Genomic DNA, 23,024 nt, shown 5'->3' with positions numbered 1-23,024 from the left:
TGATAGGTAATGATGAGTAATGAGTAACACTGATAAGAAACTATCAGTAATAATGATAGGTAACGATGAGTAATGAGTTACAATGATAAGTAACGATGAGTAATGAGTAACAGTGATAGGTAACGATGAGTAATGAGTAACAATGATAAGTAACGATGAGTAATGAGTTACAATGATAAGTAACGATGAGTTATGAGTAACAGTGATAGGTAACGATGAGTAACACTGATAAGAAATGATGAGTAATGAGTAACACTGATAAGAAATGATGAGTAATGAGTAACACTGATAAGAAACGATGAGTGATGAGTAACAATGATAGGTAATGATGAGTAATGAGTAACAATGATAAGTAACCATGAGTAATGAGTAACACTGATAAGAAATGATGAGTAATGAGTAACACTGATAAGAAACGATGAGTGATGAGTAACAATGATAGGTAACGATGAGTAATGAGTAACAATGACAAGTAACGATGAGTAACAATGATAGGTAATGATGAGAAATGAGTAATAATGATAAGTAATGAGTAATAATGATAAGACATGATGATTTATGAGTAATGATGGGACTATAAAACATACACTTGGTTAGATTGGACATTACATTGGATAATAAGAGGTAACGAATAGCAAGTAATATAAAGCAAACCCCATAACTAGCAAGGTGGCAGAATGCTGGACATTTTAATGATGCAACAATGATCACATGGCTTCAATTTGACTGGACAGATACTGCGCATCATTTCCAACTGCCATGAGCTCATGCGTCCATATGAGAAATCAGCGCACACAAACAGGCACAGGAAAAGCTCCAATAAAGACAAGAAATGAAAGAGATTACTCCACAAAACACATCTAGCTTAAGAAAAAAAGACTTGTCCCTGTAGTGCACATACTACCACCCAAAAAATATATCTTGTGAAAATAGCTTAATTTTTATAAAAATAAAATTATTTCCCAGTGCCATGATGCAAAAAGAAAAAACTTTGGGCTACAATTTTGTATTAGAATCAAAAAACATGGTGAATCCTGTAGAATGGTGAAAACAAATCCAGGGCCCTTTTATAGCCAGCCTGCCAGTATTATGTTGGACAAACTTCTCAAGCTGTACAATTCATGACACCATAAGAATACAAATCACTTTCAATTAAATATATTATTCAATGTATTTACATTTTCAAAAAATGACATTATTATATTTCATTATATTATGATATATTCAGCAAAGTTTTTAACTTGATACCTTATGGAACCATAAACAAGAGCAGTCTTAATACAGGACACATGACTCCACTTCCCACTGCTTTGTCTATGAGATAAATAGCATCCATGATTAATAAAACATGTGCATTTCAAAAACAAAGGCCTGTACTTTTATTTAGGATCAAATTGAGTTAAATAACAGTATTGTCTTAAGAACTTGAACACTAACATGAAGTATAAGGTTCATTTAATAAACAATTAATCATATATGATCAAAGTTCCAACTGTGCCTCAATTTTCCCACTAAACTTTCTTAGTCAATCAATGGCCATCATTTGTATTTAAGACCAAAGAAAGTCAATTCTAACTTATATTTTTGATTGCCCTCAACAACTGTGTGAAGAAATAAGTGAATTGAATAAAAATCAATTAACAGATCTGATATATGATCCCAAAGTGCCAAAAATAGTGAAGCTAAAAACTGTGAAAACAAAATCCTCAACACTACTACAGGGACAAGTCAAGTTAGCTATTCTCCACATCTACCAGGGTGCTGAGACTTACGGCAAGTCGTATGATGTCACACTTGTTGTATCGTCACTTACAATACTGTTGCTTTTGCCATTTCTGTGCCAGCAAAATATGTAGGAAGCAAACAACAAAAATTATAATTGGTGTTATCAACCTTGTATCAGTATGAGTCTATGGGGTCCCACTTATCAGCAATATTATGACAAATACAAAATTGATACCAAAGCATGTCTGTTTTTTTTATTTTATAACAAGAGCTGCCACAGTAAGTGACGAATGCCCCCGAATGTGACATTGACCTTTGAACAATGTCAGTACATAAAAAAAGGGAAGAAAATAGCAATGAAATGTGTGAAAAAAGCAATATAAAGACACTAATTACCTCTCACTGATGTTTTGACCACCTATACCCTATGTCCTTATATGCAGCATTCCATATTATTCAAATACTAAGTGTGACCTTGACCTTAGAGGTAAGGACACGGGTCTTGCACGTGATACATCATCTTGGTATGTCAAACACATGTGGCAAGTTATTTTAAAATCTGTTCATACATGAGAAAGTTACAGCCCAGACACGGCCACCTATCTCTATGTCCTTATATGCAGCATTCCCTTGTATTCAAACACTAATATATGACCTTGACCTTAAAGGTAGGAACACAGGTCTAACACACGACACATAGTCTATATATGCCGAACACATGTGGCAAGAGAAAGTTACAGTCAGGATACGAGAAGTTGAGCCGGACACACGGAAGTCCGGGCAGATGGACAGTGCGATTTTAATATGCCCGCCCTTGGGGCATTAAAAGGGGGCATAACTCTTCAATTATTATAGTGCATATTGCCTATGACAATATGTGTACTATGTTTCATTTAAATATTTTGAACAGTTTACTAGTAATGGCCAAGGTTGAAGAGTTTGCATATGTTAATGACAACAGCAAGGAGATCTTCTATTCTTCAAAAAAAACCCAATAAGCTAATGAATCTTGCTGCAATACTTACAATGTTTATGACCCAAATATCAAAGTGTTTTTATGCAAAAAGAGTTTAACTTGAACCATAAAATAGTAGGATATCATATCATACAATATATTTATTGACTAAAGTATCCAATGAACTATAATGTCAATTTCTAATGCCTTATTATTAAACAGATAAAAATATTGCAATCACTGTTTTGACCTTGAAAGATTGAAGAATTGGTCATTCCACTTTTGATTTAAGTTGTAATTAATAACAAAAGTACAAACTGTGATCACACGATCAGTAATGTATTTTTATACATATTAATAATCAGTAGGCAATACCGTTTCAAGGGATACCAACATCACATGGGGACACCTGACATCACAATTAAACATTATTGTCAAAGGCTCAAGGGAATGACAAGCTTATTAATTTTGTACATCAGGGATACCTTTAGGAATTATCTTTTGAGAAAAGAACTGATCATAAAACAAGAGGCCCATGACGGCCTATGCTCTACTGGCATGGCCCTGTGGTCATTTTCAATCCAGAGCTTGTATAAGTCAAGTTTGAGGGCCATGGGTGCACACATTGTCAAGTTATCACTCAAACAACATTTTGCATTCAAAGTGACCTTGACCTTTGACCCGATGACAACTAAAATGAATAGGGGTCAACTGGTCTGGGCCAGCTTCCATGTCAAGTTTGATGACTATAGGTCCAGGCATTATTGAGATATCACACAGATACCTTTTATCATTTAAAGTCATTGTGACCTTGTCCTTTGAACCGATGACCCCTAAAATCAATCGGGGTCATATACTTGTCTGGCCAGCCTGCATGTCAAGTTTGAGGGCCATGGGTGCAGGCATTGTCAAGTTATCACTCGGATAACCTTTTAATATTTAAGGTCACTCTGACCTTGATCTTTGGCCCGATGACCCCCAAAATCAATAGGGGTCATCTGCTGGTCAGGCCAAACTTCCAAGTCAAGTTTGAGGGCTGTGGGTGCAGGCATTGTCGAGTTATCACTCAGACAACCTTTTATCATTAAAGGTCACTGTGACTTTGACCTTTGACCAGATGACCCCTAAAATCAAAAGGGGTCATCTACTGGTCAGGCCCAGCCTCCATGTCAAGTTTGATGACCATAGATCTAAGCATTGTTGAGCTATCACTCATACAAGCTTTAAAATCGTTTTACCATTAAAGGTCACTGTGACCTTGTCCTTTGACCTGATGACCCCTATATATTTAATAGGGTTCATCTACTGGTCAGGCCCAACCTTCATGTCAAGTTTGATGTCAATACGTCTAGGAATTATTGAGCTATCACTCGGACCAGCTTTTGTCTACCAAAGGACGGATTGATGGACCGACTGACAGACATGTGCAAAGCAATAATCTCCTCTTCTTCGAAGGAGAGCAAAACAAATAATTTAAGTATAAACAAGAGATGTCACAGAAACAGTGACAAATGCCCCCTTTGGCCTCTTGGACAGGTAGCCATTAGTATTAAGACCTGTCTGTAAAAATAAAATAATAGCTATAGTAAAACTGCGATTGTTCGCCGAGACACCGGGGCTCAAGCTAAAACCTTGAGTGATCGTATGTAATGAAATGTATTTTCAAATTTTTGAAGTCATCATACCAGTTGTTTACTATGGCACAGTTCATGTATTGCAGTGGAAATCACTCATATAGGCAAAGGCTGTCGTATACTAACTGTGAAAATGTAAAAGTATAACAAAACCGTGAATAAATATAGCAAAATGTTTAAATGTTAAACTAAAAAGGTTACAGTCAATGCCACCTGAGGAAAACATTGATATTTCTTTGCAAAACATTACACATGGTCCTCCAAAAGGTCACAGTAAAGGTCATCCAAGAACAAAAATTGATTTTTTTTTTTTCAAAACTGTATACATTGTCCAAATTTCATTGCTGTACCTTCAAAAATAAGAAGGTAGGTCAAAAGGTCACAGTCAAGGTAATCTGAGGACAGCATTAATACTTGTATGCAAAAATGTATACAATAATTTGTCACCTTAGTGCAGGAACTCAATATCTGCTTCTATATCTATATGCAGTTATTGCGTTATTGCACTAAGGTGACGACATGGTCCACATGTTAATGCTGTAGCTTACAAAATTAGAAAGTAGGTCAAATGGTCACAATCAATATTATCAGAGGACAACATTGATATTTGTATTCAAATTGTACACATAGTCCAAATTTCATTGCTGTTGCTTCAAAAATAAAAAAGTAGGTCAAAAGGTCAATGTCATCCAGGAACAGCATTGATACTTGTTTGTAAAAATACATACATGGTCCAAATTTTATTGCTGTAGTTTCAAAAATAAAAATAGGTCAAAAGGTCACAATCAAGTTCATCAAAGCACGACATTGATATTTGTTTTCAAAACTGTATACATGGTTTGGCCAGTATAACTAGAAATTAACCAATCCTCTTTAACTGTAATTTTGACCCCAACTGCACAATCTAAAACAGGTTGTCCCTCTGTAATTCAAGACTTGGATAAAATTAGCATTTTTTTATAATTTCTAGAGCCATAATCCAGTCATGTATGGGCAGATCTGGCTGTTTTTCGAAAGGAACCAAGCTCTCGTCAATATCTAACAATTGCACAATTTTTGGAGGTACAATTAGAACTGAAGAAAGTATCGCGTTCACAAGCAATTGTTTACAGACACACACACACACAGACACAGTGACAATGTACACCACACCATTGCATAAGCTCTTCTGGCCTTTGGCCAGTAGAGTTAAAAATGAATCTACAATAAATTGCTGAAATATTGTTGGTAAGACGGGCCCTTTTCTCAAAATATTAATAAACATTTGTTGTCATACATGTATTTGCATTGCTTTTTCTTAATATTGATCTCATCTATAATAGACTCACATATGCATGTGCTGTTAGTGTATACTAGTAATGCACTCAGATTGGCATTTTTTTATAATTTGTATAATTGCTATGTGAAAACTCATTGTCAGTTTAAAAGATTTACCAGTCTGGACAATAAGATGTTTTTTGCAACTACTTATTTCATGCATGCTTATTTACTAATATTTTCACAACTAATGGAACTTTTAATGAAATATTTCAAATTGGTATTCTATTTACATACAGTCATATTAAATTCTATGGGAAAGTATCACATGACATATATATCCACAAAAAGCATTCAAAAAATGAAATTAACAAATTGAATCAGGCGAAACAAACAAATGCAGTAACATACCCCATTTTTTCCAGTTTTCCTTTTTGTCGAGCCTGGATGGATGAAGCAGTCACGCCCGCATGGCGACACATCATATACACAGCAATACTCAACATCACAATGTTAATCTGCATGAAAAACATTACAATATATCTAAATAATTTATTATACCACTGAAATAATTCTCAAACTACACAACAATGCAACACATGGCTTTACTTTCATCATGACACTGTAGACACTAACTTTGCCAATGTTAACTAGAGCCATCATAGGATGTGATAAGGGCCCCTAATGATACTTTGTTTTAAAGGATAGTTCAAAGAATTAAAGCTTTTGCACTGCACACAATTTCACAAGTTTGACACAGAGAAATGTCAATCTATTATTTTAAACATTATGTAGAACCAAAGTTTACTATCACAGAGTTATGGTTATCCATTGGATTTCAAATACATATCGCTATCAACCAATTTTTAATATTGGTTCTTTTTCTAGAATATACTTGTTTGTCAAGAGAGATAATTTGGGGACAACAACAAAGTTATGTTATTTTGTTCTAAATATGCATAAATGAACATTACCATAAGTAATATCAATTTTCACACATTGCATTTTTTTTTATAAATTATGTTTATTTTATCAGATCAAGTTGGGCAATTCTGTAACAATGGGCCACAGAGTTATGATTCATGAGCTACACACAAATTCACATTGCCATCTTATTGATGCTTAACATCCATCCAAAAAGGTATAAAAAAAAGTAAATGCATCAGTGGTGTTGGCCCGGTCATCATTTTTGCCTAGTCTTTTTCGGCCTACATTTTTACCTTTTATGTTTGTTTTAAATTTAAATTTAGTCAATTAATTTCATGTTTGGCTTTGAAATTCCATCACAAATTTACTAGCACAATTCGTTTATAAAAAGTTTTCGTAGAAAGTGAATAGTTCTAATAACGTGAAACAAATTTACAGCATATAACTTTAAAAAAAGAGTAAAATATAAAACAAGAGATATACAAATGTATGCTCACCAGAATAACAACAGCAGCAGGAACCACAAAACTGAGGACAAAGTAGTTGTCTGTCCGCAACCAGCAACTGTAAATGTACAGATTATATAATTAATAGACAGTAGTTACATGTACCCAATATTCACTTCCAACAAAAGAGTGACTTTTAACCTCAAGGTTAGATCAAACAAGAATATCTTATTGATACTTATACATTAAAGCCAGGCTTTATAAGCCTATTTCCTGTGCATACACCTTAACTGGTGTCCATTTTAAATAGCCATGAGAATGTGCCCATTTTTGAACTCCAACATAAGACCCCTTCAGTGAGAGGCAGACCGCTAACCTTATATCTCAATGAAAGGAATTTCATGTTGATTTAATTATGACTTTTTCATCTACTTACTGCGTTTCTGTTCCATAGCCAGTGTGGTCAATAGCTGCAGATATTGCTACTATCAAGGCTGGCATACCTGTACAAAATGAAACACATTTTCTTTTAAATTTTGTTGTCAAATCTACTACAAAAGATCAACGCAACAGAATTAGGCCGAGAATGGAAATTCCCCAAAGTCATCCATGTGTATATCATCAAATAGATTACATCAATTCATTTTAGCAAACAAATTTATGAAGATTAAAAAGTCTATAATTTTATGAAAAACAATAGAAATAATGCTGTGCTGGGAACATTATGGATAAATTCCCAGAAGTTTCATATCTATCATGGCTTCAATTTTCAACAGGGTCAAAATTTAATGTTACACAGGGTGTGTAAAACAGGTTAGTAAACATGATGCATTTTTATGATGGGGTCATAAATGTAAAACAGGCACCTGGGACTCCATTCATTTGCTGGATGACAAGGGATATTCCTGCCCTATTTCTGTGTATTATACACTGGAACATCAATAATGGTTTTTTAACTGGAAATGGGCCTTTGTTTATGTTTGGGGGTAATAAAATTTAAAGAGACCAAGCATTTTTTTGATCGATTGATTTAATGAAATTATGAAATTTCAGAGTAATGGTACAGGTTGAAACTAGAGATATCACTGAAGGTGATTAATTCCCCCAAACGCCGCCTCTCACTATGATTTATCATTGTATGAAGTTTTATGAAATTCCATCTAGTAGTTTTCAAGTTACTGTACGCACTAAAGTTTGACAAAAAAAACAAAGAAAAAGGCAATAACTCTGTAATTTGCTAAAATAGTGTAATAATTCATATACACTGAACTCCTTCTCATTGTGCTGTACCATTGTATAAAGTTTTATTACATTCTATCCGGTAGTTTTCAAGTTATGCTCCGGACAAGAAAAAAGTAACAAAGGGCAGTAACTCTGTAATTAGCTGAAATAGAACTGCGGTTCCTGTACACTACACTCCCTCTCATTATGATCTATCACTGTATGAAGTTTTATTAAATTCCATCCAATAGTTTTCAAGTTATGCTCCGGACAAGAAAAAGTAACAAAGGGCAGTAACTCTGTAATAAGCTGAAATAGAATTGCGGCTCCTGTACACTTCACTCCCTCTCATTATGATCTATCACTGTATGAAGTTTTATTAAATTCCATCCAATAGTTTTCAAGTTATGCTCCGGAGAAGAAAAAGTAACAAGGGGCAGTAACTCTGTAATTAGCTGAAATAGAATTGCGGTTCCTATACACTGCACTCCCTCTCCTTATGATCTATCACTGTATGAAGTTTTATTAAATTCCATCCGATAGTTTTCAAGTTATGCTCCGGACAAGAAAAGTAACAAACGGCAGTAACTCTGTAATTAGCTGAAATAGAATTGCAGTTCTTTTACACTACACTCCCTCTCCTTATGATCTATCACTGTATGAAGTTTTATTAAATTCCATCCAATAGTTTTCAAGTTATGCTCCGGACAAGAAAAAGTAACAAAGGGCAGTAACTCTGTAATTAGCTGAAATAGAACTGCGGTTCCTGTACACTACACTCCCTCTCATTATGATCTATCACTGTATGACGTTTTATTAAATTCCATCCAATAGTTTTCAAGTTATGCTCCGGACAAGAAAAAGTAACAAACAGCAGTAACTCTGTAATAAGCTGAAATAGAATTGCGGTTCCTGTACACTTCACTCCCTCTCATTATGATCTATCACTGTATGAAGTTTTATTAAATTCCATCCAATAATTTTCAAGTTATGCTCCGGACAAGAAAAAGTAACAAGGGGCAGTAACTCTGTAATTAGCTGAAATAGAATTGCGGTTCCTGTACACTGCACTCCCTCTCCTTATGATCTATCACTGTATGAAGTTTTATTAAATTCCATCCAATAGTTTTCAAGTTATGCTCCGGACAAGAAAAGTAACAAACGGCAGTTACTCTGTAATTAGCTAAAATAGAATTGCAGTTCTTGTACACTACACCCCCTCTCCTTATGATCTATCACTGTATGAAGTTTTATTAAATTCCATCCAATAGTTTTCAAGTTATGCTCCGGACAAGAAAAAGTAACAAAGGGCAGTAACTCTTTAATTGGCTGAAATAGAACTGCAGTTCCTGTATATGTACACTACATTCCCTCCCATTATGATCTATCACTGTATGAAGTTTTATCAAATTCCATCCAATAGTTTTCAAGTTATGCTCCGGACAAGAAAAAGTAACAAAGGGCAGTAACTCTGTAATTAGCTGAAATAGAATTGCGGTTCCTGTACACTGCACTCCCTCTCATTATGATCTATCACTGTATATATATATGTATTATAAAGTGTGTAATACTGCAATGATCACACTAGTCAAAAATGGCATTCAGTTTATACTGTTATATTTTATAAGGTGTCAAGTCAACACAGTTTATCTAGTCATCTCATAACATGTTCTAGTTAAGTTTGATGAGCAGAGGTGGATGGTCTTCTCAAAGTATATTGAGTGAAATCTTAAATAGTATGACATTAATATCTGGCATGTTTTGATGGATATTATTTCATTAAACAACATTTTAACTATGTTGTTAAAATGTAGACCCAATAAGGAAATAGCTACAGTACACTCAACGAGTTAGACCCACTTTCCGTTTCCCTCCGCGGATTTTTGCTATCGCGGACAGCAAAATCATTTTATCGACTGTCCGCGTTCCTCGGAGTTTGAATTTAAGGCCCTCGGAGGGAGATCAGTCGACCGAAGAATAACGAACTCGGCGTTCCTCGGAGGGGTTAACTCCGCGAAACTCTGCGGATACTAGATAAGAATCTACGCTAAAGTTATATTTATTTTATTAAAATTTTCAACTGATTACGACGGCTCCAGTAAATTGCTATTATTCTTTTTCCTCTGCCCGTCTTGCATTAAGTTAGCTTACCACAAGTGCAGTCGTATTTCACTAGTTGCACATGCATCTTATAAACGTGTTTTTGCTAATGACTGATAAACATATTTCTTCCGAGAAATTCTAGGTTACACATTTTAGGAAAATCAGGAGGTCAAACACGTGTTCCAAGTTCACAGCGCATGGTTTTGAAGGCCTTCTTGCCTCGTTTTCTGTGGAAAATTCCATGAAACGTCATAGCTATTTTTAACCACCAATAATAAATAGTATACTAGTATTCTACATTGTATTGATCACGCGCTTGACGTCAGAGGTCATGGCTCAGAATCGTGTAAATATTTGGCTGCTTTATGATGCATTAACTTAGTGGATATACTTTAATGATTCAATGTTTATAATTCAAGACAATATTCAATTGGCATTTACGGACATAAATACAAATTAAACGTTGGTACATGTAAGAATCTTTAACGCTTAACAATGTGCATAAGCATAAAAATAAATAACTTTGAAACAAGAATGATTTCTTGCTTATCTGATTAGACTCGGAGTTCCGCCGCGGGATTATAAAATCGGACGATTCTCAACGCTATCGTTCATATTAAACTCGGCGGTAAGCCAGCCACTCGGAGGAACTCGGGGGAATTTAAGCGAGGGCAACAGTTTTACCCTCAGAGGAAACCCGCGATCACCGACTTTATCCCTCGGAGTGAGCAAGGAAAGTGGGTCTAACTCGTTGAGTGTACTGTATGATACAACACATACAAGTAGGGATAAATATTTCTCCCACCTCAGATAAGTAGATCCAATAATTTAACCATGCTAGATATTCTTATCTTGCCCACGGGCGAAGATAAAATGCCCGTATGGAACTTCTTTTTAACGGTCACCACATTATAATTACCTCCCTTGTTGAAGACTGTCGTCAGTAGTATCAAGGAAGTTTTGTCTTATGGTAATATTTAGAACGTTAATTAATTATTTCTCGCTTCAAGTGTCCCCATAAAACAGTTTTCACGCACCATTCAAGAAATAATGCTTCATTTTCCTTAGAACTATTTAAAAAGACCGATTTGACTATTAACATTAACTGGATCATTGCGCGTGTATCCATGACAACCACGTGCTATCGCATATCCATACGCAATTATTTTCACTAAGCACAAAAGAGTTCCAGCAAAAAATACATTTTTAATTAATTTAAAACCTTGTTTCCGCAAAACACCCTACGCTCGGGTCGGAATGAACCTATCTTACACTCTCGGCCATGGAAGATACTTATATTATTTCTGTAAGGTATCTTACACTTTTAATGAAAATTATCATTGTAATAGATGAGATACACTTATTTTCAATTCATAAATATAATTTTTAGTTTTAAATAGAAGTTTGTTATTTTCTGATTAGAATAAGTAATTTAACCCTGTTAAGCTTAAGAAGTTTCAAGAAATCAGGGCCTAATTGTTCTGTGCATCTGCCTACCCTCTATCGCATGTCCACTGACTCCACTCCATTATAAACTCCTTAATGTTTACCACATCTACATGTAGCTTATGTGCAGAAATCTTCAAGGTCAAGGCCTTGTTGTATTATTTAGCCAAATACACAAAACAAACAGCATTCAAAAGAGGTTTATTTTGCAAATACATGAGTATTGCTCTAATACATGTACCCAGAGACCCCTCATACTAGCAGGCTTGAGACTGGCTGGGTGTTTAGTAGTGCTAATACCTGTATATATGTGAAAGCTGGGTTAACATCTAAAGGAACTGCCAAACGAAAAATGTCAAAAACAAGAACTGACATCAAGATCTCATTTTTAGGATGAAGAAATGTTTTTATAAAATCTCTGTCAGAGGCAACAGGTCATACGGGTCTATAAATTTGCACTTTCCAAATATCACTAATAAGGACCTATAAAATAAGGACTGCTTATCACGATGTTGGCTATTTACTGGGAGGTCATATCTGGCCTTTGTGCTAAAGGGTTAATATTAACACAACACTCAAAATACCCATTAACATCAACACCCAACTCACCATAGCCGAAGCAGTAGAACCATCGTTTCCTGGAACGTTCAGCCTCGAACACCTCGATCAACATGAAGTATAGTTGGATGCCCTCTAGACACATCCATGAGAACACACACAGGAAGAAGAAATGCAGGAAACCGGCAATGACTGAGCACACCATCTGCGGGGAACCAGAATGGCAAATTAGTCATTAGGCAAAACTCTGAAACTAACCACTCTCATGACAAAATCAATGGCATGAAAGAGTGTCTGCTTAAACACCAACAAACATTAATGCAATGCATTATCATTATTTAATGAAACTTGATAGGAGTATTTTCGAAGGTGTTAGACCTACATGTACATGTATATAATTATCTATTTATCAAATTGAATGCAATTTTAATCAAATTTGTACAATGATAGTTGTTTTCAGCTCATTAGCATCAGAAAATAGAGAAACATAAATACAGTTGAACACCATTAATCCGAAATCGTTGGGACCCAAAAAATTATTTCGAAATGGCCATATTTCGGATTAACAATATTCAGTAAATGACAGTCAGGTTTGCGTATTACAGATGAGGTGAAATATTAAGTCATGAAGATTGCCATGTAGGTTACACGTTTCCAATATGATACATTTGGTTTGAGTAATATTTCGTATACCTTTTCATTGACAAATAATTCATTATTATACTTCTTTATTTAAACAACATCATTTAAAACCGGATCATAGCACAGTTGGTTACCAGGCCATTCTTTGGATTGTTCGTTGCAGGTTGAGTGAGCAATGTGGCGATCAAATCTGATGAGTTAGACATATTCGAATGGTATTTAGGTTGTGTTAACCAGCAATTATATACACACTATATCACCCAAATTTATCGCTCATTTTCTGACATTGATGTTTGTAACTTACAAGTGCTCAATGTCATTTTTTAACAAGCGCTAATTCTGCATTGTCACCTCAAGCCAATGCCCAAGAGCATTCGCAGTATGGTGTGAAAAACTACCGGTATGACATGATCGAGTTCGAAATAAGGATTGATAAATAGGTGTGAAATACCCAATAGGGACCGTATTTTTTACTTCGAAATAGAAATTGATTTTTTCAGATAAGCCATTTCGGATTAATAGATTAAAAATTTCGTAAAACAAAGAAGGAATAAAATCGGGACCGAAAAATATTTTCAAAATAGTGATAGTTTTGGATAAACGGAGTTCGGAATAGTAGTGTTCAAATGTACACAAAAAGGCCATGATGGTGGTGAATCGCTCACCTGAGATATGTGAACAAATCACTTATCAGCTTATAATTTTTTTCTGGATTGTACGCCAAATTGACATGTAGTTCGTCATTTAATTTAGTATGTGCCCCGGGAGGACTGCCGACTAAATTTGATATTATCAAAGATAACGCCTAACTTAGGGATTATTTAAGAGAGTTGTTGATTTTTTCCACATTGCACAATCAAATTTGTAATTCAATTGATAAAAAATGTCTAAAAATATAAAGGCCCTGTATATTGTTTTTTGAAAATACTGATTTTAAATACCAATATTTACCTGAATAGCTGAAAGTTACACAGTACCATACAATTTTCTATATGTTAGCGAGCAGAGACAAAGGGAATTTTAAAAATCTAACATAATGCTTCATTGTTTGTTTTGCAATGTCATTCAAAAGAATGAATTCCATGTTGGTTCCTGATAATGTATAATTATTTTATATCCAATTTATTTACTCATTTCAGTAAAGTGTGTTCACAAACAAATATACTAAATAATTTATCATTAAAGTTGATAAAACATTTCATCTAAATGCATGTTTTTTTCTTCTATTTTTATCGCACCACCTTCAACATTTTTCTGTTGTCAGTATATACTATTTCACCTTTGGGTTCATGCATTAGTCTATCAAGGATTGAAAATGGCAATCAATGCACGAGATTCACAACTGTACAATCACTATGGGGGAACGGACACCGGATATAGCTCAAAAAGTGATAAGTAAACAGACAAATATGCAGTTGTTTTTCTAATGTGTTTGAATTAATAGCTGAATGCTAAATTTGGCCTATTGTGTACTTTATAATGCTTACGATTTAGCAGACCATGAAAAATGTTACTTCAAATCTGAGATAATCACCTCAAAACTCAGATTTTCGACAAGTATTGTTATTTTTTAGGAAATATATCGAATAAATACAAAAAATCTGAATCGAAGCATAAGCTCAACTATTTTTATCGTAAGAACTGGCAATGTAACTTAAAGATACGCCCTTAGAAATGTTCACAGTACTGTACTGGGGATAGCTGTGTTATGTACTGAGGATAGTTTCAAAGTTGAGAAATATGTACTGGGGATAGCATGTAAAATGGGACAAAAATGATTGTAACACTTTTTATATAAAATATACATGTATGTCTATTTCGAACTTTTTCATTTACTCCAGTCTATTTAAATATCTATAAATATTTATCATACAAACGTTTTATACTGAATTACTATCCAAGTAGTGTTCAAGTTGTAGCAAGACGTATCACATTTTAATTTCTCACTGAAGTGAACGAGCAGAGACCAGTAATAGCAACCTCGACCCAAGCTTAGAAAAAGCTTCACGTGTTCCAAATTAGATCACAATATCTCATTCCCTACTAATGACTTTTTGTGTGCAAATACGTACCTACTAGATTTACAAAGCAATACCATATATATGTATATAGTGAATTCCACATAAATTCTACGGCCATATTATGTTTTGTGTTCCGTAATAAATCAGATTACCAGCGTATTTCAAATTTTTTTAATAGTTGCGACTCGAACATTGATGCTTGTGAAAAACACATCATGGTTAACTAATCTATATGAATGAAACAGTTGATGCTCGTGAAAAACACATCATAGTTAACTTATCCATATGAATGAAACAGTTTTAAGTACCTACAGATACAAAAAACAACAATATTTTTTGCGCATCCCTCGATATGGACAACATCGAACAATTTCCCCCAAGCTACCGAGGTAAAAAGCCGTAATCATGATCACAGTCTCGTTATTGTAAATACATTCTTACTATCCACAGTCCACTTAATAGCTATTCCCTGTGCAGTTATTTATTTGCTTCATCCATCCCCAGTACACCTTCTGGTCATCAAAAAGTATGAATATCTCGGTTACAACAAAACATATCTTATTGATGTCTTACACAATACTAGATGCTCTAAGTACAATGAAATCGCTCGATTCAGTTTATATTCTTATTTTCTATTTGTTGTTTTATGTTTGAATTTGTACCACATTAATAAACATTTGTGAGCGATCATGCAACTTTCGGCAAGAATTGTGCTTTTATAGAAAAGAGGAGACACATTTCCATCATAGTCATATATTGCACAGGATCAAGCTATTCGAAACTCTTCGATTTTGATAAATATATCACCATAACAAAAAATGATAAAAAAACCTTACCATGTGTCAAAATCAAACACTTATCAATTTATTACTTTTTGAGCTATATCCAGTGTCCCTTCCCCCACAGTGACAATGTTCAATGGAAAAGTCTGATTATTAAATTCAATATTGGGTAAAACAATGTAATTCTAGAAACTTAAGAAATATAGATAATTACTTCAACCTATAAGTCTACAAAAAGTGCAATAATAACCTTAGAAGTGACAAATTGAAGTATTAACTTCCTAAAGTATGAAATGTATTCCCTTGTTACTAAAAATATACTAAATAAATGCCTACACAATGTAGCAAGACTTGTTCCCCTTGTTTGTAACTATGAGATTTTAACAAAAAGTAACTCTGCAGAAAAACTTCATTATATTACAATTCAACCATAAACATCCAGAGGAAAAGTTGTTCATAATTTATATAAGTTTAAGCAGGTATTAATTTCTTTGCTGTATCTTATATATAGCTAGAGAAAAAGGATATTTCAGATAGAATTTTAAATGTAAAACAGAAAGTTAACCAATTTTGTTGTTGTAGGTCAATCGAGAAGCCTCGTTATTTTTTTGTAGTTGGTCACCTTCCAATGAAATTTCAATAAATTTGACTAAGTAGTTTCCAAGGAGAACTTTTTTTAATCAGGAAGTTGACCATTTTGATGTTGTTTTTGAAGGTCAAATGTGACATCTTGTTAAATTTTTGTAGAAGGTCACCCTAGGAATCTTCCTGTCAAGTTTCATTTAAATTAGTTTTGAGAGGATGTCTTTCAAGCTATTGTTGACGGATGGACGCCGAATGAAGATCAATCATAATAGCTTACCTAGAGCACTGTGTGCTCAGGTGAGCTATTATGATTAATGCGTGCTCAGGTGAGCTAAAAACATGAACACATGTACTTACAGGAGGGTCAGTTTTTGCGATGCCAAACAGGAAAAGAAGCTCTGCTAACATGAGACAGAGCACCAGGTTCTTGTGTATGGTGTTTCGGTCTGACTGCAGGTTCCTGTCATATGTAACAATGCAAAGTTTACAATGAGGAGGGTTGGTAGCTATCATTTGACAGTTTTTATGGTATGTATCTTCTCATGTAAGGCCACAACAAGTTGATCATTTGTTGATTTTGCCGGAAAAAGTAGGAGCGAGCGAGCGAAAAAAAATAATTTTAATGAAGGAATGCGAAAAGTAAAAAAATAATAAAAAATGTATATTTCTTACCAAATTTAGCATACAGGTATGTAAAGAAATGCTTTTTAATTGCAAAAAAGGTTCTCACTTATAAACTGAACAGTTTTGATTGTATTACATGAAAATCTGTCTTACTTTTAAAGAAATAGCAATAAGATCCAGTGCTTCACTATTAAGTTTCATTGCCACAGCAATTTTAACATGGATATATTGTAAAGACAGCTTTCCAAGCAGTAACATGCAGTTATTCAAAGACCAAATAAGAACAACTGTAATAATTGTATTTATGCCCAACTAATCTACTGTGAAATCATTTATATTCGTTGGCATGAAATTTTGTGGTTTGCCGAAAAAATACAATGTCGTGGGTACTTGAATTCATGGTTTTTCATTTTTGAAAAAACAATCGCAACTGCGAACTACCTAGATCATCTGCATTATCTCCACGCCCTCGCCCGTGATTTCCATTATCTACATCACTCGGTTTATGATACTCGCTAATGCCAATTAGTGCATATACCCATGTCAATTATAGATTTAATTGGAAATTAAGGTCATAAAAGAAGATGTACTCTGATCATAAATACAGAGAGGCAAAGCCATTAAATGCCAATTAAGAATTTTGCAATCTGTGAAATCACCGAGAAGGTCCGTATATTTGAGGAAACAATCCCAAAAGATAACTGATATTTACAAATATATCACTTTTGAATATCATCTTATTTCAATATTAATGCACACGTTTTTGTTTAATAGTATATGGAACGCGTTGTTTTATACATTGTCACGTTGGTGCTCAGTAGCCTCCAAAATAATTGATTAATTATTTTATTTAAGAAAAAAAATCGAAAACCGACACTCATCACTCATATCTTGTAAACCTGGAGATGTTCATGAACAGCAGACGTTTAGGCACATGCTACTGTCATTTGGTTCATAAAAAAAACACATTTTAATGATTTGGTTTATAATTTGGTAAAGGCAGATATAATATATTAACAAAGCAATTATAGTAAGATATACAGTGAGACGGATATTTGCGCTGTATACTGCGGCCTCTGGAACGAATAAACTAGAGTATGTACATAACATGGCAATTGAAAAAGTGATTAAAGGGTCTATATTTCGTGGGATCTTGAATTTGTGGATCACCTAACCCACGAAAACCAAGAACATTAATGCCCCACGAACATTAATGATTTCACAGTAACTTACTATCACAATAGGCATTTTAGTACCATATCATACTGTCTATACTGGACACACTTTTTTACCCTAGATTGTTGAGAAAAACTTTCCTGCATCCTATCTTTAAAATAAAGTTTTAAAAAAATTCCTTGAGTCCATATCAGGCTGAAATTCTCTAAGCAGAGACAAGGGGTAGGTACCGGTACAGTGTCCGACAAAGTAAATAACTGATGTAGGTAAAATCACACAGTAAACGCATGTAAATAAATGGAATGATTACTTCAAAATGATTTATTGAGAAATAAAAGGAAAACAAATAGATTGTTTACTTTTTATCCAAGAGACTTTACTTACAAAAACTCAATGCAAGTACTAACTGCTGGATTGAGTTATAACCGCAGTGGAAAATCAGGATATAAGGTAAAAATCAATTAAATGTTATTCACGATTTTAACTTGTCGATATTTTACAACATACTTTGAAATATATTTCTGTTTTAAAATAATACTTAGCATTATTGTCACTATCAAACCTTTAGAAATGTGTGCAGGTGTGAAAAACACCCTCTGTCTTTAATTAGAACAAAACTTACCAATAGAACAAACTATTGCAATGGTATGGTTGCTTGTTTGCACTTTACCACATGTTTTAATACTTAGCTGAAGGTGTTGACATTCTGGGAACATTCACGCACACAATAAGTTTTATATCATTCTTGCTTAATACCATACACTATCAGACGACAACGATGGAGAATTTGAGGGCTTTGAGAAAAGCATCATCAGGCCTACTGAATAAGACTGTTGTTTATTACTTGTGCTATTTTTTATGCTACTGTTCTTTTTGTGCTCATTGTGTCTTATGTATAAATTTACATGAAATAAAAAAAATAAAAATAAAATTAGTTTGCTATTCAGAATCCAAAAAATAAATTGTCAAAACAAATATGGCAGATACTGGACTTAACTAAATACGCTAAATTAACGAAATACGAAGATAATTGTCGAAATACACAAGAAATTTATCGAAATATGCCTTATATATAAACAATTTTATTGTTTTTACTTTAATACATGTTCTAAATACTTTACCAACCTTCATTTTTTATCTCTGATTTTGACATTTTTCTGCTGCATCCTATCAAGGGTTTTTACTCATTTTTTCATCATTTATTTTGCCTAAATCCTATCTATGCTAGCTTCCTATACATAGTATAATACGGTAAGAGTAATTCATCATTTGATCTTTTCCAAATATTGGGTCAGGTTTAAATTTGAATCACTTCTAGCCCATGATAAAATTGAAGTGACTTTGACATGACAGAAGATAGGACAATATAATTGAAGCAGTATCAAACATATCTGCAAATGTGGCATCGTTCAAAATATTAAGTGCAGGTGATGGCATAAAGATGTTTCCATTTTAAGACCTTGTCTTGACAAAGAATAACATGACTGCCTCGACAGCTTCAACACCCGTAAGTACAATAAACAAACAGACCACTTTAATACTAATCAATCAGTGATTATTTTTCAAAATAATTTTACTGCCTATGCCTTTTCAATTAAGAAAATATGTTTGACAACACCCAAAATTGAGAAAATTAAAACAGTAATTTTACTGATGTTATTATATGTGTGTAAATACAGACAGTTTCTAAAACATTCACAAGCTTGTCCTTTTTTATCTGTTTATAACACCAATGAGTATATAAATACTTAGAAGTGCATTTCAGAATTCAGAAACACTGTATCTTTCACCTTAGAGGAAGGGACATGGGTCTTTCACAAGACACGTCGTCTTCGTATGTGGAACACATGTAGCAAGTGATTTTAAAATCTGTCCATACAAGGGAAAGTTACAGCCCGGACACGACAACCTATGTCCTTATATGCAGCACTCCATTGTGAATAAACACTAAGTGTGACCTTGACCTTTGAGGTAGGGACACGGGTCTTGCACGCGACACGTCGTCTTGGTATGTGGAACACATGTGGCAAGTTATTTTAAAATCTGTCCATACAAGGGAAAGTTACAGCCCGGACACGACAACCTATACTCTATGTCCTTATATGCAGCACTCCATTGTGAATAAACACTAAGTGTGACCTTGACCTTTGAGGTAGGGACATGGGTCTTGCACGCGACACGTCGTCTTGGTATGTGGTACACATGTGGCAAGTTATTTTAAAATCTGTCCATACAAGAGAAAGTTACAGCCCGGACACGACAACCTATACTCTATGTCCTATATGCAGCACTCCATTGTGAATAAACACTAAATGTGACCTTGACCTTAGAGGTAGGGACACGGGTCTTGCACGCGACACGTCATCTTGGTATGTGGAACACATGTGGCAAGTTATTTTAAAATCTGTCCATACAAGGGAAAGTTACAGCCCGGACACGACAACCTATACTCTATGTCCTTATATGCAGCAATCCATTGTGAATAAACACTAAGTGTGACCTTGACCTTTGAGGTAGGGACACGGGTCTTGCACGCGACACGTCGTCTTGGTATGTGGAACACATGTGGCAAGTTATTTTAAAATCTGTCCATACAAGGGAAAGTTACAGCCTGGACACGACAACCTATGTCCTTATATGCAGCACTCCATTGTGAATAAACACTAAGTGTGACCTTGACCTTTGAGGTAGGGACACGGGTCTTGCACGCGACACGTCGTCTTGGTATGTGGAACACATGTGGCAAGTTATTTTAAAATCTGTCCATACAAGGGAAAGTTACAGCCCGGACACGACAACCTATACTCTATGTCCTTATATGCAGCACTCCATTGTGAATAAACACTAAGTGTGACCTTGACCTTTGAGGTAGGGACACGGGTCTTGCAGGCGACACGTCGTCTTGGTATGTGGAACACATGTGGCAAGTTATTTTAAAATCTGTCTATACATGGGAAAGTAACAGCCCGGACAGGACAACCTATACTCTATGTCCTATATGCAGCACTCCATTGTGAATAAACACTAAATGTGACCTTGACCTTAGAGGTAGGGACACGGGTCTTGCACGCGACACGTCATCTTGGTATGTGGAACACATGTGGCAAGTTATTTTAAAATCTGTCCATACAAGGGAAAGTTACAGCCCGGACACGACAACCTATACTCTATGTCCTAATATGCAGCAATCCATTGTGAATAAACATTAAGTGTGACCTTGACCTTTGAGGTAGGGACACGGGTCTTGCACGCGACACGTCGTCTTGGTATGTGGAACACATGTGGCAAGTTATTTTAAAATCTGTCCATACAAGGGAAAGTTACAGCCCGGACACGACAACCTATGTCCTTATATGCAGCACACCATTGTGAATAAACACTAAGTGTGACCTTGACCTTTGAGGTAGGGACACAGGTCTTGCACGCGATACGTCGTCTTGGTATGTGGAACACATGTGGCAAGTTATTCTAAAATCTGTCCATACAAGGGAAAGTTACAGCCCGGACACGACAACCTATACTCTATGTCCTTATATGCAGCAATCCATTGTGAATAAACACTAAGTGTGACCTTGACCTTTGAGGTAGGGACACGGGTCTTGCACGCGACACGTCGTCTTGGTATGTGGAACACATGTGGCAAGTTATTTTAAAATCTGTCCATACAAGGGAAAGTTACAGCCCGGACACGACAACCTATGTCCTTATATGCAGCACACCATTGTGAATAAACACTAAATGTGACCTTGACCTTTGAGGTAGGGACACGGGTCTTGCACGCGACACTTCGTCTTGGTATGTGGAACACATGTGGCAAGTTATTTTAAAATCTGTCCATACAAGGGAAAGTTACAGCCCGGACACGACAACCTATACTCTATGTCCTTATATGCAGCACTCCATTGTGAATAAACACTAAGTGTGACCTTGACCTTTGAGGTAGGGACATGGGTCTTGCACACGACACGTCGTCTTGGTATGTGGTACACATGTGGCAAGTTATTTTAAAATCTGTCCATACAAGAGAAAGTTACAGCCCGGACACGACAACCTATGTCCTTATATGCAGCACTCCATTGTGAATAAACACTAAGTGTGACCTTGACCTTTGAGGTAGGGACACGGGTCTTGCACGCGACACGTCGTCTTGGTATGTGGAACACATGTGGCAAGTTATTTTAAAATCTGTCTATACATGGGAAAGTAACAGCCCGGACACGACAACCTATACTCTATGTCCTATATGCAGCACTCCATTGTGAATAAACACTAAATGTGACCTTGACCTTAGAGGTAGGGACACGGGTCTTGCACGCGACACCTCATCTTGGTATGTGGAACACATGTGGCAAGTTATTTTAAAATCTGTCCATACAAGGGAAAGTTACAGCCCGGACACGACAACCTATACTCTATGTCCTTATATGCAGCAATCCATTGTGAATAAACACTAAGTGTGACCTTGACCTTTGAGGTAGGGACACGGGTCTTGCACGCGACACGTCGTCTTGGTATGTGGAACACATGTGGCAAGTTATTTTAAAATCTGTCCATACAACGGAAAGTTACAGCCCGGACACGACAACCTATACTCTATGTCCTTATATGCAGCACTCCATTGTGAATAAACACTAAGTGTTACCTTGACTTTAGAGGTAGGGACACGGGTCTTGCACGCGACACGTCGTCTTGGTATGTGGAACACATGTGGCAAGATATTTTAAAATCTGTCCATACAAGAGAAAGTTACAGCCCGGACACGACAACCTATACTCTATGTCCTTATATGCAGCACTCCATTGTGAATAAACACTAAGTGTGACCTTGACCTTTGAGGTAGGGACACGGGTCTTGCACGTGACACGTCGTCTTGGTATGTGGAACACATGTGGCAAGTTATTTTAAAATCTGTCTATACATGG

At 35.4% G+C, this 23,024-nt stretch overlaps 1 protein-coding gene across 5 annotated transcripts in view; it reads right to left on the bottom strand.

Annotated features, from left to right (window-relative positions):
* LOC128213633 (adhesion G protein-coupled receptor L3-like) overlaps positions 1-23,024 on the bottom strand; it is a 214,121-nt gene that overhangs the window by 24,643 nt on the left and 166,454 nt on the right. For 4 of the 5 annotated variants that reach the window (XM_052919613.1, XM_052919611.1, XM_052919612.1 and 1 more), the window contains 6 exons: positions 16,660-16,762; positions 12,324-12,477; positions 7,381-7,447; positions 6,996-7,062; positions 5,983-6,089; positions 1,773-1,835 (listed from right to left, as the gene is read on the bottom strand). In XM_052919613.1, coding sequence (XP_052775573.1) covers positions 1,773-1,835; positions 5,983-6,089; positions 6,996-7,062; positions 7,381-7,447; positions 12,324-12,477; positions 16,660-16,762 — 561 coding nt within the window. The remainder of the gene's footprint in view (positions 1-1,772; positions 1,836-5,982; positions 6,090-6,995; positions 7,063-7,380; positions 7,448-12,323; positions 12,478-16,659; positions 16,763-23,024) is intronic. The other variant, XM_052919614.1, reaches the window with a different exon arrangement.

The sequence above is a fragment of the Mya arenaria genome, chromosome 13 (assembly GCF_026914265.1).
Source record: "Mya arenaria isolate MELC-2E11 chromosome 13, ASM2691426v1".
Taxonomy (NCBI): Eukaryota; Metazoa; Mollusca; class Bivalvia; order Myida; family Myidae; genus Mya; species Mya arenaria.
Note: the sequence above shows the minus strand (reverse complement) of the source record. Positions and strands in the feature narration are given on the sequence as shown.